General features: G+C 39.8%; 2 protein-coding genes across 5 annotated transcripts in view; both read left to right on the forward strand.

Moving 5' to 3' along the window:
* The window catches only part of LOC127510687 (CD209 antigen-like protein C), a 33,678-nt gene extending 15,929 nt beyond the window's left edge, over window positions 1–17,749 (forward strand). Inside the window, exons 1-5 of one of the 3 annotated variants that reach the window (XM_051890607.1) lie at window positions 323–1,585; window positions 16,135–16,512; window positions 16,634–16,761; window positions 16,931–17,034; window positions 17,124–17,749. In XM_051890607.1, the coding sequence (XP_051746567.1) occupies window positions 1,420–1,585; window positions 16,135–16,512; window positions 16,634–16,761; window positions 16,931–17,034; window positions 17,124–17,253 (906 nt within the window). In that variant the 5' untranslated portion in view covers window positions 323–1,419 and the 3' untranslated portion in view covers window positions 17,254–17,749. Of the gene's footprint in view, window positions 1–322; window positions 1,586–15,437; window positions 16,060–16,134; window positions 16,513–16,633; window positions 16,762–16,930; window positions 17,035–17,123 lie in introns of those variants that run through there. The other 2 variants (XM_051890603.1, XM_051890605.1) reach the window with 2 other exon arrangements.
* LOC127510695 (CD209 antigen-like protein C) lies at window positions 1,627–4,442 on the forward strand. Of its 2 annotated transcripts, XM_051890626.1 has the most exons (4): window positions 1,627–2,197; window positions 2,330–2,457; window positions 3,246–3,352; window positions 3,463–4,442. In XM_051890626.1, exons 1-4 carry the CDS (start codon window positions 1,675–1,677, stop codon window positions 3,587–3,589), a joined length of 885 nt encoding a protein of 294 aa, XP_051746586.1. In that variant the 5' UTR covers window positions 1,627–1,674; the 3' UTR covers window positions 3,590–4,442. The 2 variants fall into 2 exon arrangements, with proteins under 2 accessions (XP_051746586.1, XP_051746587.1); XM_051890627.1 differs by having other exon boundaries at window positions 3,246–3,602.
* Window positions 17,750–18,029: the final 280 nt, after the last annotated feature.

The following is an 18,029-nucleotide window of genomic DNA, read 5'->3' on the forward strand; positions in this document are numbered from 1 at the left end:
TTGATAGAGTATGATCCAGATTGGCCAATAGGTGGCGTTACTGTGATCAAAAACGCAAAACTGCTCATAACTCATAGGCCGTTTGACGTAAACTCAAGTGTCTTATATCAATGTAATGTTAGATATATATATATATATATATATATATATATACACACATATACATGTATTTAAGAAATATTTACAGAGATATATATTTATATATAGTTTATTATATATAAATATTTTATATATAAATAATATTTTTGTTATATATGTGCGTGTGCATTTATATTTACATAATACAGTACACACACATATGTAAACACAAACTTTTATTTTGGATGCTGTCAGAAGCGTTGAACAAAGGACTCAAATGCAAAGGATGCGTGTTTATTAAACTTTGGGAACAGCAACCTCCAAAGTAGTGACACAAGTCAACAACAACAACAAAAAAAAAATAAAGAATGTCTGGGAGCTCCATAGCTGTCCGTAACTGCTCAGCGGACAGCACAAGTTGTGGAGACCACCCAAGGTACAGTGCCCACACTGGACGGGGAACGAGACGAGTCCAAGAGAACAGCAAAGGCAACGATCAGCTGTCACTCCTCGTCTAAGCGTCCTGGGCACAAACGGCGAAACAGGTACAATACAGAACACAAACAGAACGAAGCAAAAACAAACATGAGATGAGCATGAACTGATCAACTGACAAAAAAGGGCAGACAGCAGAGATTATAAGGGGAACGGGAACAAGTGACAGGTGAGGGAAATCAGCTTGTGATATGTGCACCTGCGCTGCAAAATCAGCGATGACTGCCCAGGTCACGAGCTGCAGAAAATGACAGGATACACACACAGAAAACAAGATGAAGCCGATGATGCACTCTGAACCGTAACAGATGCAATTAATTGTTTGACAGCAGTATATATGTATATTATATATATATATAGCATAAATAGCATATCAGTCTGGCAAATAAATATTGCACTTAATGTGCTTTACAATGGCATCAGTCAGCTTTTAACTGATAGTCGCCTGACATGAGCATGCAAATATGCTGTGATATAGTAAAGACGTCTTACGCCTGTTTCACACATTCACACATTGAAGTGTGTATGTGGTGAGTTTTTTTGTTTTTCGTACCCATTTTTTTTCTTCTTTTTTTTTTTCATGCCCAGCTTTCACACTGCACGCGGATGAGGTTACAGTGCATCAATCATTTTCACACCGAGTCTGTCTGTATGTCCAAAATCAACAGTATTTTGAGTCCACAGTGGTATGAAAAAAAACAAGGTGGTTGGATATTATCAATTTTTATCTTTACAGGATATCACATGTTCATGACCACATTTGCAAAAGCAGAACACTTTCAGAGCAGTGCAGTTCACTTGAAGCAACAACTTCTAATAATCTCACATTTAACTCCAGCAGACTGAATGTCATCTTATGGCAATATCAACATTCCCGGTACACATGGGATGGACAGTGAAGATGAAGAAGAGATGAATATCTATGCTAATATTGATCCTATAAACAGTTTTGATTTCAGGACAGAAACAAAAAACTCAGACACCAAGAGACACCAAACACCTCAACACACAGGTACTGAGACTCATTTCATTATAACAACAACTAACACACACATTTTTGTCACTTGACTGTTTAAGACACATTGTCTGTCATCTTCAGAAATGGCTAGTGTGAGGATCAGAAGCTCCAGAGCAGCTCCAGTGTGTTTGGTGCTGCTGTGTGTTCTTCTGCTGACTGCAGTCATAGTGCTGGGTGTCTACATCCATACAAAGAGCACAAACTACACAGAAGAGAGAAATGAGCTACTAACCAAGATCACCAACCTCACAGAAGAGACACACCAACTACTAACCAAGATCACCAACCTCACAGAAGAGAGAGGCCAGCTACTAACCAACAATACCAACCTTACTGAGGAGAGAGATCAGCTACTAACCAAGATCACCAACCTCACAGAAGAGAGAGGCCAGCTACTAACCAACAATACCAACCTTACTGAGGAGAGAGATCAGCTACTAACCAAGATCACCAACCTCACAGAAGAGAGAGGCCAGCTACTAACTAAGAGCATCCAGTTGACTAAAGAGAGAGATGTATTATCATCAAATAAATGTGACCTGATTAAACAAAGAAACCAGTTAAAACAAGAGAAAAATGAACAGTCTAAAAGTCTTTGTGAAAAGGGTAATCATGAAGTATATTAAAACTAAAATGATTTACATTACTAATTATTTAGGTGAAACCGGTTTAAAATAAGTTTGGTAGATCAGTGTGATGGGAATAGAGTGCTAATAGTTGTACTGGTTGTGTTTACAGTTGGATGGATGTGTTATGAATCCAGTTATTACTACATTTCCTCTGAGATGAAGAACTGGACTGAGAGCAGAAGATACTGTACAGACAGAGGAGCAGATCTGATCATCATAAACAACGGAGAGGAACAAGTGAGTGAAACTAATTTTGTAACTGGTTGAGTCTATAGGAAGAGCATTGATAATTCTCTTTCAGACATACAGTAAATAGGGACATTTCATAGTGCCTATAACAATTGGTGGAAGTACCCACTTTTTTGCGAATTAGCACCACAGGAACTGGGAACAATTTTAGTTATAGGAACGCCTTTTGGGGCGACTCCTACTTCAGAGTAGGGTCTAACAGCACAATAGGAACTCCTAGTGACGTAAGTGTATGTTCATTGGCCAAACGCATGCGAAACACAGGCACCCACCATTTTTAAAAAGCTGTGTAAACACACAGTTTATAGCCTATGTATTTACTCCACAAACATGGAAAACAGTGATAGAAGGTACTAAGCAAAACATGATTATGCATTTTTGCTCAGCTAACAGCACTGGGCATCAACCACACGACCAACACTATAATACATTTTCGTATACTGTTCGCTTTCGTTGTTTAACAGTTTTATCTTATAACGTATTATACAGGATTGTTAAACAGATCGTAAATAGTGAAGATGGAGAATGGGAGCTCTGTGTGCTCAGGCGCTGGCATTCTAAGTGCCATAAAAATAAAAGTCCTGCGCAACAACCAGAGTGGCAAGACGTAAATGATGGCTTACGTCACTTCAGAGTTCCTACTGGCGGTGCGAATGCAATCAGGAAAATGTCACTAGGGGAAAATTTAGTTCTTGGGGGACCACCCTGCTGGCTAGTCCTTATAACAGAGTTCCTGGTGTGAAAGGCCCTAATGTGTTATTGTTTAATCTTCTCAGGATTTTGTTAAAAGAATATCTGGTGGTGCTGCAGTCTGGATTGGGCTGACTGACAGTGATGTGGAGGGCACATGGAGATGGGTTGATGGCAGCACACTGGCCTCTGGGTGAGAAATCACTGAATTGAACTATTATTATTTAATAAATGATTCTCACAGTCAGTATCATATCACACAGAAAGCAGCACTAAACATCTAATGCTGACCTGTTGATGCAGGTTCTGGGATCCTCGAGAGCCCAATGGACACAGACGAGAAAACTGTGTTATAAATTATTCACCAGGATGGGCTGATTACCCATGTGATGATACTCATAAATGGATCTGTATGGGCATTTTAAAATAAATCATGAACTGCAGGATTATGTAATAAAAATGAAAGAGTAAAAAAGAGAGAAATAGAAAGCAAGGAATTATTTAGAAGACATGCTCAGAATGAAGCAACTGCTGCCAGTATTCTTTTTCTTTTGTATTGTACTTTTTTAAAATTAAATCAGATTAACTTTTTTCCATTGTTATATGAAAGCCACATTAAAACTTTTTTTTTTTACTTTTTCAAATGCCTTTTTTAGATTTTCAAATGTCTTTCATTCATTTGACTTGACTATATGAAAAAACATTTAAAGCTATGATGAGTGATATTTTTTTTGTGATATAAAATAAACCATTTCAATATTTGTTTTATGCAAATATTATTTATTTGTTTATCATTTTAAACTAATTAGGACTATCCGTCACTTCACTGCCATCAATTCCCCCAGCAACAACTATTCTCCAAAAAAACTAAGACTCAATATGAGAAGAAAAAACACATGCTTTAAACTAGCTACTCGATTAGCCTTAAAGGGGTGGTTCATTGCAATTTCACTTTTTTTAACTTGAGTTAGTGTGTAATGTTGCTGCTTGAGCATAAACAGTTTCCGCAAAGTTACAGCACTGAACGGAGATATTGTCTTTTAAAGTTATGGCAGTTTAATGCCTACAATTACGACCGGTTTGGACTACACAAGCTTCTTCCTGGGTTGGTGACATCATAAACCCTGCAATTAAAATAAACACTGCCCCCGGGAATACACAAAAAAGTGGGCGAGGCCATGTCGCGTGCATACAAGTCTTCTTTCTAGGGACGCTGGACTTCGGGAACAATGTTTAAAATTTATGTTTAATTCTGTTCCTGACAATTATAATGCTAATTTTGCTGTCTGTGCTGCACAGTTTATGGAAGACAGCTTCCAGAATCTACACGAGTTCAATGCTGGATTTGCACAAAGGCTATTTAGGGACGTAGCCATGCCTGGGCTTTAAAATTACCTTCAAGTCGTTGGGCCCAAACTCAAGGCATGCAGGGCTCATGGAGAGGGCCTGCAGGTCGCCAACACGCTTGACCGATGCTAGTGCAGGTAGCAGAACGGTTTTGAGTGTTAATGGCCAAAGGTCAGCTGACCGCAGCGGCTCAAAGGGGGGCCCTTTGAATGCTCCGAGGACCGTGGAAAGGTCCCAAATGGGAACAGTGAGAGGACGTGGGGAGTTTAACCGCCTAGAACCTCTCAGGAAACGCACAACGAGGCTGATTGGCCAGCGGAGTGTGAAACGCTGCAATGGCTGCTACGTATACTTTGAGCATGGAAGGGGAGAGGCCCTTATCCAGACGCTCCTGGAGAAATGACAGTATCAGAGATACGTCACACTCGACAGGGTCTTCGTTTTGTGCAGAGCACCAATCGACAAAGACCGACCATTTCTGGGCGTAGAGGCGTCTCGTAGATGGGGCTCTCGCCTGAGAAATGGTATTTAGCACGTCCCTGGGGAGTTTTAAAGGCTCCCATCGAGGGACCATAGGTGCAGAGCCCAGAGTTCCAGCTGGGGATGCCAGATCGTCCTGTTCGCCTGAGAGAGGAGGTCCCGTCTCAGGGGGATCGGCCATGGGGCTTTCATGGAAAGCCTGAATAGCTCCGAAGACCAAACTTGGCTCCTCCAGAGTGGGATCACCAGGAGGACTCTGTGCTTGTCTTCCCTGATTCGCCTGATGACCTGAGGGATCAGAGCGATCGGGGGAAAGGCATAAAGAAGAAGGCTGGGCCAGTCGTGGGCCAGCGCATCTGTGTCCTTCGAAAAATAAGTTGGACGATGAGAGTTGTCTTCTGAGGTGAAGAGGTCAACCTCTGCCTTCCTGAACATCTCCCAGATTCCGTCTGGGGGTGGAGCATGCCACTCGTCTGAGGGAACATTGCTCCAATAGCATGTCTGCACCCAAGATTCGTTCTGCCTGGTATGTGCGTCGCTCTGAGCGACCTCAGCCTGGGTAATGCCCATTCCAAGAGGCGCTTTTCCAGTGCGCAGAGGCGGCTGGACAATTGGCCGCCATGGTGATTTATGTAGGACACCACTGTCATGCTGTCCGATTGGACTAAGACATGGCGTCCCTTCAGGATCGCCTGGAAGGAGTGAAGGGCTCGACTCACTGCCAGCATCTCGAGGCAGTTGATATGGAGATGGCTCTCCTCATGTGACCACGAGCCGAAGGCTGGTCTGCCCTCGCACAGAGCGCCCCAACCCCAGTTGGACGCATCTGTCGAAAGCACCATCCTTCTGGAAACTGCCTCTAGGTGTACCCCACGACTGAACAATGTAGGATTCGTCCAAGGTTTCAGGGCTGTTAAACAGGCCTGATTGACCCTGATGCGAAAGTGGCCATGCCGCCAAGCGTGAGGTGGGACCCGGAGTTTCAGCCAGAATTGCAAAGGCCGCATCCGCAGAAGGCCGAGCTGCAAAACGGGAGGCGGAAGAGGGGAAAGCGCCGCGTTCATGCACTTCGTAAAAGTGCGAGGAGCTAGGGACAGCCCGAAGGGAAGGACTGTATATTGGTAAGCCACGCCCTCGAAAGCGAATTTCAAGAATCGTCTGTGATGGGGGGCTATCTGGATGTGAAAGCGTCTTTCAGATCCAGCGAGAAGAACCAGTCCTCGAGGCAAATCTACGTGAGGATCTGCTTCAATGTTAACATCTTGAACTTCCGTCTCATGAGGGAGAGGTTCAGGAGTCTGAGACCGCCATCTTTCTTGGGGACAAGGAAATAATGGCTATAGAACCCCGATTCACTCTCTGAGGGGGGAACTATTTCTATGGCTCCCTTCCCTAGCAGAGTCATCACTTCGGTGCGGAGGACATGAGCGTCGTCCGGATTTACCAAAGTGGGAATCACCCCGCTGAAGTGCGGGGGTCTTCGGGCGAACTGCAGTGAGTAGCCTTGATTTATTATCCCCAACACCCACTTTGACACCCCGGATGGAGGTAGGAGACTCGCTGAGAAGGCGGCCGGAAGCAGGCAGCTCGAGAGCGGCGCTTGAGGGTGGCAGTCTACGAGGGCGCCAGCGCTGCAGGCGTTCGGCGATCTCAGCTGGTCCGCTGCGGTGCCTCTTCTACGGCGGGAGAGCTCGTTCCAGCAGGCGAAGGCATTCAGCTCGAAGTTCCAGCGAAGAGAAGCGTTGTCGCCGCTGAAGGAGAGAGATCTGAAATCCTACGGCGAAATGCTCACTTATATAGCCAGTCGCCCCGCCCAGAAGTTTCCCAGTTTGAACCAATGGCCGTGCAGTTACACTGCGTTATTGAAAAAGGCTTCAGCATCGAGGAAAAAAGGAGTTTTTCCCCATACGCAGTACGAGTGAAGTATCGAAAGGGAACATTTACAAGTGACAGCATATCTAAACACAAACAAAAATACTTACCATTCATAAACGTCCATTAAAAGCCATGCTTGCAGAGGTTCTGCTTGACTCTCCTCATCATTACTGCTATCTGGGTCTGATACGGGCTCAAATTGACACGGCAATATTGACGCCATTAATTACATTTCCAATGAAGCAAATGCTGAACCAGCCGATATGAGCCTGTCCCCGATATATCTGCATCGGCGTATATGGCGCCGATATGCCACCGATATGAACATTTATTTTTACAGATCATATAACGCAGATAAAATGGTTGTAAATGGTGTGATTACGCAGTTTGTCCAGCAGAGCGCACTCCATTGTTCGTTACTGGCACCAGCCAACCCTTTCACTTCAGTAAAGAGGTCTCTTGTTCGGGCAGCGGCAAGCAGTCAAGCGGTGTCTTCACGAGAGTCAAAGCGTTGTCTGAAATATGATCAGAAAATCAACTTGCCTAATAATTCTGCACACGGTGTAAATATTAGTGACCTGGGTTACATGAAGCATTAAGACATGTTAAACTGTGCCCCATAAACACAATCAAGCCTAGAAAAAAAAAACCAGTGAACCACCCCTTTAAATATCCATGCAAATGTAGATATTTCTCTGAGAGAAAACAGATGAGTCAAGTCATCTAATGCAGTGTTTCCCAAACTTTTTCAGTCACGGCACCTTTTTAAATTTTTCAAGAATTTGTGGCACCCCACACTAGTGTTGTCACGATACTACTTTGATATGATACCTTGAAAATGATCGATTTTCAATACCACAGGGAAGAACCGCCTACTGTCATATAGATATTTTTAATATTATCTAATTTTTTTGTCCATCCATGGAAAGTCTAGGAAATCAGTAATTTCTTCTGAAGAGATCACTTTGATGACAGATTTTAATTAAGGCTTTTATTCATATATAAATATTCCTCAATTACCATTACAACTATCTCACCTAGCCTGAATGTTTGCTCACTGTGTATTTGTGTTTTTATATTGGGATAATTTTGATAACTTGTTTTTAATTTAAGTTAATATATTTTATGTAAAAATTTCACAGTTACTCTCCAAATTAATGTAGAAACAACATAAAGACAGTATATTTTAAATGCTTGTTTAATGGCATCTTTTTTATGAACGAAGGCTAGTATCACTCACTGATACTAATACAGCTACTGATGTCTCAATAAAATTGATTTTTTTTTTTTTTTTAAACATGAATTATTGCCATTCAACATTACAGTGTAATTAAAAGCTATGAATTTGAACATTTATTAAGATCCAAAAAAATAAAATAATTTAAGTGAACTTAAAACAATCTTCACATAACAGGGTTTCTACAAATTTCATCAAATCTAATTTAATGTTTTTTAATGCCTTTTTGCCAATTTTTCAATTTTTAATGCCATGTATATGTGTGTGTGTGTGTGTGTATATATATTTACAAATTCCCAATACAATTGTTTCATCTATATATTTTTCTGTTTTTATTGTCAGACAATATGAAATGGTGACTGAAACGCGGCCTATTAAGACTACATGCAGGCCTCGACATAGCCTTGTCATGTGCTTGTCCTTCGGACAAGTAAATCGGTCATTCACTTGTACGAGTAAAACAGTTGCTTGGTGTAAATATAAATTTATTCTGAAGCAATATCCTTTCAGAATATTGCAGCTTTGACATATTTAAATCTGCTGTATGATTATCATCATCTGACATCTTTAAATTCATGTTGTATGATTCATGTAAAATTCATCTTTCATTTTAAATTCTTAAATTTGATCAATAAATTCAATTAGAATAAGACACTAAGGGCTGTTTCCAATCAAATTAAATCATCTACAACAATAAAAAAAAATACAACTGTATTAAATAATGTTATGGGATTGTTTTAAATAGGTTTTTTTTTTTTTGAAAATACAAATAAGAAATGTTGGGGGGGAAATAATACTTTTAAAAATGAAACTAAACCACCAGTAGGTGGCGGCAAGTGACCGTCTTAATAAGTGAGTCACTGAGTCATTCGTTCAAACGATTCGTTACAATGGCTGATTCATTCAAGAATGAGGCAATTGTTTATGAATAGGTCATTGAATCTTTGAATCGATTCATTCAAAACGCTGAATCATTCAGTAATGAAATCAGTGTCACGTTTTTAATCGTGATTGTATTTAGGAAAACAGCATTGGTCGTGTGATTTTGCTTAACTGTATCAATAAAAACTCCATTTTGAATCAGGCTCCTTGTCAAGGTGGGCAAGTCAAATTCTCTTTCACTTACCCTTCAAAAAAATCCATTTAACCCGGACTATTTGACAAGCGTTAATGTCGAGCCCTGACATGTTAAACCAGAGCTAAAATCCTGATTTATAATAGAGACGCTGTAATATAAAGACATTATAATATATAAATACTATAAATAATATAAATACACATAATATAAAGACATTTAATGTGATTTTGGCTATATATACACGTAAAATGATCACTCGGGTTAGAGGCAATAGTATCTATTTTATTTGTTCTCTGACAGAGCGCACACTCGCACAGCCTCAACTGAATGCGCTGCTCCTCTCAGCCACTCACTGAACAGCAGACGCAGAGAGAGGTGCGCCTGCGTCAGGAAAGCAAGGTCTCACGCGGCAGTACCAGGGGGTCTCGGAAGCTAGATCAGGTTAACAAGTCGCTGTATTCGTCACAATGCGCTTTCTTGGGAAAAAAAAAGTTGCAAAAGGGGTCTGAAAAGTCGATAGGTTGGCAACACCGTTTCCGTCTCCAGGCCACCGCTGTCCAAACCGGCGTTACGGCAATTTTGCACCGGCTGGAGGCAATTACCAAACTGGTTCCGTGTGCGTATCACACCAATGTACATATTTTGCGACAGCAAATCAAAGTTATTAATTATGAAGGCTATATTCAAAATAAACTGATAGTATTTTCTTAAAAACTATCTAAAAAATTTAATGCCTGTAGGAATAAAATGTAATGCTTTTTAAGGCCTTAATTTTCGCAAAATCCATTTAATGACTTTTAATGCTTTTTAATGCCCGCGGATACCCTGCATAAACACATAATAAATGTCATATTTAGGCCTACCTGTGGCAGGAAATATACAGAAATAAAGTTATCAAACAGTCTGCACTAGATAAATTATAAATTAAATATATATTAATCCTTATTAAAGCTACAAAAGTTCTTTAGTCAAGGGCAGTGAGTAATTTTCTCTGTTACCTTTGCTCTTAACATTAACATTAATGACAGACAACATTAGTGGTTGCTGTCGCTTTAAGAGCTGCCACTGCTGCACATGACGCGGATTTGGCACGTGTCCCATTTTCTCACAACTCTTTACGTTCAGTTAATACTTATTTAACTTCCATTATGAGTATACTAGACGAAATGGACATTTTGGCATAATTTTGCGTGTTATTCGTTCAAGCGCGAAAGAGAACTCTATTCTGGTGCGCGTCTTTCTGTGCGTTGTGTGTCTGTCAGAACATTCACAGACAGACTGAAACTGTAGATTAACGAAGGTCTTACGGGTCTGGAACGGCACGAGCGTGAGTAATAAATGACAGAATTTTCATTTTTGGGTGAACTAACCCTTTCAGCTCTCCACACATTACATCAATTCAACAGTTCTAACTTCCTCTTTGAAAAGAGTAGTCAATAATACAATCCTACAAACGACACAACAAAACACCTGATTGACATTTCATACAGTAGTTTTCTGGTTCATAACATGTTAAAGAATATCAAGAGTTATTTTTGTAAGCTTGTATACTGAAACAACATCGTGGTTTACTTAGTGATTATAGAAGATATTGGCATATGTGCAAAAAAAAAAAACTCCCACGCTGGAGACCCAGGTTCGAGTAGGACCTGGGTGAGGGGTTACATTGGTGCCATGACCCAGAGTGAGGTTTAGGGGGGGTGAGTGTAACGGAGGCCAGCTAGTAGTCGCTGTGCGAGTAAACCTCACTCCTCTAGCGACTGACGCTAGAGGTTGCAGCCTTTAGCCTCCTTGTTAGGCCCTGTCCACACGAATTTTCAAAACCGCAGCTTTTTCTATGCGGTTTGGCCGTTCGTCCACACGCAAACGCAGTATCTGGTGACTGAAACTGAACTTTTTTTGAAAACTCCGGCCAGGGTGAAGATTTTTAGGAACTCTGGTTGAAAATGGAGATTCTGGCCAGTGACATTGTAGTGCACACTGTTATCTCCTTTGTTTACGTGAGGCGAGTCTGTGCAATGACGGTCGTAGCCAAAATATTGCTGCTAATAACTGTGCTAACAGGGCTTATAACTAAATACATTAACTTGAAGTAAAGCTGCGCTTAATTTTCATTGATGACTGCGGTGTTAGGAAATATTATAGCCTACACTCTTAATAATTTTAATTATAGGCCTATAATTCACTGTATAATAGACCTAAAAAATTTTTTTTTTAACATTTTCAAAGATAGCTAATAGCCTAATCTTTTATTATCCTCACAGCATGTATAATATTAATTTAATAATAAAAGAAGCCGAACCTAATAGTTATAATAATAGACTAGAAGAAGGTAACAGGCCTACATTAATTGGAAATACCAAATCCTCTTAATATTGCCAAGATTTGATTCTTTTGAGACTATCTCTGGCTGTGGTCGATACATGATCAACGTCTGTTGACGCGACCCGGGTTACCGCAAGCGTGATTGATATGACGTCACACGCAGAGCGCGTGCGCAAAAGTTTTGATCAGAATGTATATAAAACGCATATAAACGGATATTTGAATCAGATTACAATGTTTAGAGTACATGTAAACAGATCTGCAATCGGATTCAATTCATTCAGATTGACGAAAATTGGTGCATGTAAACGTAGCCATTCTTTCAGTAACGAAGCAAGTGGCTGTGAATGAATCATTGACTCTCACGATTCGTTCAAAGCCGCAGAATTGTTCGCGAAACACAGACGTGTGTTGTAGTTCTTTGTAATGAGGAGGCGGAAGACGTGTTGGAATCCATGTAAAGGGGTAATCCAAAGGCAGGTGTCGAAAAGGCAGGCAAGAGGGCCAAACACAAAAGCAATCCAAACAGGCAGCCAAGTCAAAAATGGAAGTCCAATAATCAGAAATTAGGGAAAGCAAGTAAATGGTCACACACAAGGTAAACAGACAGTAAATACAAAACGCTCGGTAAGGCAGTAGAACTGGCAATACTTCGCAAGATCTGTTCGGTCATGCCATGCTTAAAATGGCTGCCAAACAGGAAGTGACTGTAGAGTGAGCAGAGGGAGTGGGACACAGTCAGAATTCAGGCAAGGGCTCCCTCTGCTGGTGTGGCATTACATTCTGCTGCGGTTTTCGTTAGATTATTTCATTGCAAAATAGAGTAAATACTGACAGTACTGTGTTTAAAATGTAAGTTTTGTTTTTTTTGACCTGTTGTATAATAATGTCACGTTTGCAGTCATGTGGATATTTGTGAACAATTGCATTCTTGCTCGTTATTAATATTAAATACAAGAACTCACACGAGGTATGTTTTTGTATCGGAGAAAGTTTGAGTCTTAAATCAAAATCAATCCACTATCTGTGTCTATTTGTTCTTCATGCGAGTAAGTGCTAAATCCCCACTTTTACAAAGGTGCATTGTCGAGAACGACAGTAATTTAGCACGATTTAAGGCAGCAGAATCTGCACGCAATCTATCATATGCATGCTGTTTGTGTGGATACAGTCATTTTTGACTGCAAATGTGTAAGTAATTTGATTAAATGTACTGGATTTATGGCATTTTGGCAGTTAGAAAAACACGCTCGGTTTTAATATTATTTTAAGGTAGAATTAAATGAACTACTCAGCATTTTGTTCGCGTACCCCCTTTTGTCACCTCACGTACCCCCAGGCAGGGCTGTAGCTAGAGGATTGGGGGCCCCCTGAAAAAATATTGATGTGGGCCCCCACCACCCTCCGCCTATATCAATATAATGAATCCATGCTTGGACTGTACGTCAACCAGTCTCTCGCCCATTTGCTGACTTACTAAACTGGAGATACTCTGGAAATTTTTTTCCTTCTGAATCCTTGGGCATAATAGTTTTCAGGTCTGTCTCACTGGCAGTGGCTAGCTTTCTAACGATCACCTCACGTTCACGATCTGTAATCCTCTCTGGCCATAATCCTGGATCAGTTGTCAAATCTCCTTCACTCTTGCCTTCATTTCTCCCTGTGCTTGCTGAGTTTGGGCTGTCTGTGACTGTGTCCTGACTGGTGCTATTTTCAGCTTCTTCACTTGGACTTTTACTAACTGATGCTGGACTACTTTCATGCATTTGCTGGATTGAGGAACCTGGCTCTGTAGATAACAAATACCATGACTCAAATAGTTATTTAAAAAAAAAAAAAAAAAAAAAAACACTATCTAATCTGGTTCTGTTAAAATAGATGTGACTAGTAAATACTAAATATAAACAATAAAAAGATTCATGATAAGTCAATATGCCCAATGAGTATCTTACACACTGACCCTCCAAGTCATCTTTGGAATGGGGTTGCGAATCAGACGACGCTACATCTGCAGGACATTATAGTAAGTTTAGTTTTAATATCATATCACATTGACAGTCTATTTACATGCCATTTCAAAGATAGCTAATAGCCTAATCTTTTATTATCCTCACAGCATGTATATTTACATGCCACAGAGTATAGTAATGTAGTTATAAACCCTTTATTTTAAAAGTTATATGTTTATATAAATATTACATTAAAAAAATGCAATTAAGCAATAACTTATTAAATACTGTTTAAAATCCTCATGCAATTATTCACGACAAACTAATAAAAAACTAACAAATGTCAAGAAATTATTAAATTAAAACCAATAAAACTCTCCCATCAGTCTGATATAATTCATAAATCAAAAAGTAAACATTCAGAACTCACAGAAGTCACTTTTATATGTATAAGCGCTTTATACAATAAGCTTGTGCTTGTGATATGCGTCGTGACTCGTGTCCAGTTTTTCTTTTGAGCGCCGGTAATGAAACAAATGACAGCACCCACCCGGCACCGGTAGACGGTACTTTTCCCACGAAAGTAAATCGGGCAGCGACATGACAATAGGCTACGCTAACCTGTCTGTAAAGAATGTCTTGATCGACTAAGATACAGCAGCGCTTCTGGCCTCCCTCTCCTTCTTTTCATGGCGTTTCTGGTACCAATTTATGTTTTCGTTTCATTTTCAATCGGTCTCCTACTCTTCCACCAACTTCTTCTCTAACTTTAGCTGCCGCGTCAACACTGATTGGCCATATTCACGAGATAGGGTGGGACTTACTATTTTATTGGGTCCCTCAGATGTTTATCGCTGACTGAATAATTAATAAATACTCCGTGTTGGACTAAACCATTTTTCTGGAGGGGTGAAGGGCAGATATTTGGAAAACTAATTTCATCAAATTGCATGTTTCTGTGGTTTCCACTAAAATCTCTGGCATACAACTAATATAAATATTAGAATTATTCACAGAACAGGGGCTTATAGTTTAACTGCTGGATTTTGTGGGCCCCCTATAATTGTCACCACCTTTCACCCTGCCCCCAGGGTTCGCGTACCCCAGTTTGGGAACCACTGCACTATTGTATGTTGTTGCCGTATGGCAACATGTCATAAAGTACCTTAAAATAATTTTTTTTTTTTTTCCAAAAATTGTTTTACAGCACTTCAAGTTAAGCCATACTAAGAACAGAAAAAGAGTCAAATATTTTTTTTGTAGGTCTATCATAATGCGTGCAGCATGTATATGCCTGGCTCACAGTCTCCGCTCTAATTCATCCCAAAGGTGTTCTATCGGGTTGAGGTCAGGCCAGTCAAGTTCCTCCACACCAAACTTGCTCATCCATGTCTTTATGGACCTTGCTTTGTGCACTGTCATGTTGGAACAGGAAGGGGCCATCCCCAAACTGTTCCTACAAAGTTGGGAGCATGAAATTGTCCAAAATGTCTTGGTATGCTGAAGCATTAAGAGTTCCTTTCACTGGAACTAAGGGGTCAAGCCCAACCCCTGAAAAACAACCCCACACCATAATCCCCCCTCCACCAAACTTTACACTTGGCACAATGCAGTCAGGCAAGTACCGTTTTCCTGGCAACCGCCAAACCCAGACTCATCCATCGGATTGCCAGACAGAGAAGCGTGATTCGTCACTCCAGAGAACACGTCTCCACTGCTCTAGAGTCCAGTGGTGGCATGCTTTACACCACTGCATCCGACGCTTTGCATTGCACTTGGTGATGTAAGGCTTGGATGCAGCTGCTCGGCCATGGAAACCCATTCCATGAAGCTCTACGCACTGTTCTTGAACTAATCTGAAGGCCACATGAAGTTTGGAGGTCTGTAGCTACTGACTCTGCAGAAAGTTGGCGACTTCTGCGCACATGAGTCTCAAACAAGGGACTCATGAACAACCATCACAAAACATAAAAACAATCATAGATCATCCAGGTAATGGCACACAGTATTAAGAATCAATTCACATTTTCACAGATTCTGCAAGTGGTTCACATACTTTTTCTTGCAACTGTGTGTGTATATATATACACATATATATACACAATTAAAAAATTTAATTGTCATTAGAAAATTTTAATATACGAGCTGGGTGGCCTTGTTCACCATACCAACAAGTTCTTAACCAATGCGTTTGTTATACAAAGACTGAAATTAGTGAAGGGGTGAAAATATAAGAGCAACATTTGATCAACTGCAGTAAATGAGTACAAGAAGAGTTAAGCTGTACAAAAGTCAGCTATTTTTTTTTAGCATCCTAACAGGATATCACATGTTCTTGACCACAGTGGTCTAAAAGTAACAGCTCAAAAGCAGAAATGCAATGCAGTGCAGTCCACCTAATGAAACAACTTCTAGTCTCACATTTAACTCCAGCAGACTGAATATGTCTTATTACGACAATATCAACATTCCCGGTACACATGGGATGGACAGAGAAGATGAAGAAGAAATTAATATCTATGCTACTGTTGATCCTATAAACAGTTTTGATGTCAGGACAGAAACGGAAAACTCAGACACCAAGAGACACCAAACACCTCAACACACAGGTACTGAGACTCATTTCATTATATCACACACATTTGAGTCATATGAGTAATTATCTTCATGTCTGTGGTGTTCAGAAAGTGATAGTGTGAAGATCAGAAGCTCCAGAGAAGCTCCAGTGTGTTTGGTGCTGCTGTGTGTTCTTCTGCTGACTGCAGTCATAGTGCTGGGTGTCTACATCCATACAAAGAGCACAAACTACACAGAAGAGAGAAACCAGCTACTAAACATGATTACCAACCTGACAGAAGAGACGCAGCAACTACTAATCAACCTTACTGAGGAGAGAGACCAGCTACTAGCCAACAATACCAACCTTACTGAGGAGAGAGGCCAGCTACTAACCAGGACCATGCAATTGACAAAAGAGAGAGATGGATTATCATCAAATAACAATGACCTTATTAAAGAAAGAAACAAATTAAATCAGGAGAAAAATGAACTGTTAAAAATGGGTAATTATGAGCTACAAACAAGTTTTGTTTTACAGGATACATATAGGAATTATTTAGATGCAGCTGGTTAAAAATAAGTTTGGTAGATCAGTGCTAATAGTAAAATTGCTTTTGTTTACAGATGGATGGGTTCGTTATCAATCCAGTCTTTACTTCATTTCCTCTGCGTGGAAGAGCTGGACTGAGAGCAGAAGATACTGTACAGACAGAGGAGCAGATCTGATCATCATAAACAACAAAGAGGAACAAGTGAGTGAAACTACTTTTCTAACCTCAGATAATAGTCTATAAGAAGAAAATTCTTTTACACTTTATTACTTTATTCTGTTATTATGGTTTAATGTGTTATTGTTTCATGAAAAGTGTCTATTGTTAATTCTCTTTAAGACATAAATGTGTAATTGTTTTATTTTTTTAGGATTTTATTAAGAAAATGTCTTGTACTTATGTCTGGATTGGTTTGACTGACAGTGATGTGGAGGGCAGATGGAGATGGGTTGATGGCAGCACACTGACCTCTGGGTGAGAAATCACTGAACTGAATAATATCTAATAAATGATTCTCACAGTCAGTATCATATCACTGATCTAATGCTGATCTATATTTTCAGGTTCTGGTCATCTAAAGAGCCTGATGGACAAAGAGGAGAAAACTGTGCTCTAACTCATGCATCAGGATGGGCTGATTACCCATGCAATGATAATTTTCAATGTATCTGTGAGAAGAGCATTTTAAATTAAGTCAATGAGATGCAGGATAATGTAAAAAAAAAAAAAAAAAAAATCATAAAATTATTATTATTATTATTATTATTATTTGTTGCCAAATGTTACTTGACGTACATAACGAGCTAGCCAGGGCCCTGAACTGGAATAAAAACAAAAAACAGAAACAAACTGCATTAGCTGTTGAATCTCAGGAGTTTTTCAGAGGATATGTCACCATGGCAGGTTATATCCAGCATGGTGTGTTTTAATCAGCAAAAATTGCAGATCAGTGTAGAACCACTACTATTCAGGGAATATATATGTATATTAGGGGTGTAACGGTACACAAACATGACGGTTCGGTACGTACATTGGTTTTGAAGTCACGGTTCGGTACGGGTTCGGGTACAGCCGGGTGAGAAAACAAACAAAAAAATTCTCTTTTTTATTAAACAATGTTTTACTGTATACCAACTTTGTCTCTGTCTTTAAGTGTATTCAATTATAATTAAAATTTGAAAAAAATCTGTCTCTGCTAATGCTTTAACTATCAGGGAGCCCTTACTTGCACATAACTATAATAAAGGTTACAATTAACAACAGAGCCCAAATGATTAAATTTAGTTGCTATTTATTCTTAGACATAATCATCAACACTCAAATAATAATAAAAAAATGTTTGTATTGTAAGCATGTAAATTACACATAAGGCAGTTTTTGCATTAACTTCCGTTTCTCCAATTCGTTGTTGAAATATAATCATTAACTCAGTGGCTGTCATAACTTGTTTTCATGACGGATTTATTTAG

Source organism: Ctenopharyngodon idella, chromosome 4, assembly GCF_019924925.1.
Source record: "Ctenopharyngodon idella isolate HZGC_01 chromosome 4, HZGC01, whole genome shotgun sequence".
Classification (NCBI taxonomy): Eukaryota; Metazoa; Chordata; class Actinopteri; order Cypriniformes; family Xenocyprididae; genus Ctenopharyngodon; species Ctenopharyngodon idella.

Coding starts and splice junctions, on each gene's coding strand:
- LOC127510695 (XM_051890626.1), top strand. CDS start 1,675: ATGGCTAGTGTGAGGATCAGAAGCTCCAGAGCAGCTCCAGTGTGTTTG. Junction 2,198..2,329: donor TAAAAGTCTTTGTGAAAAGG/GTAATCATGAAG, acceptor TTGTGTTTACAG/TTGGATGGATGTGTTATGAA. Junction 2,458..3,245: donor TAAACAACGGAGAGGAACAA/GTGAGTGAAACT, acceptor TAATCTTCTCAG/GATTTTGTTAAAAGAATATC.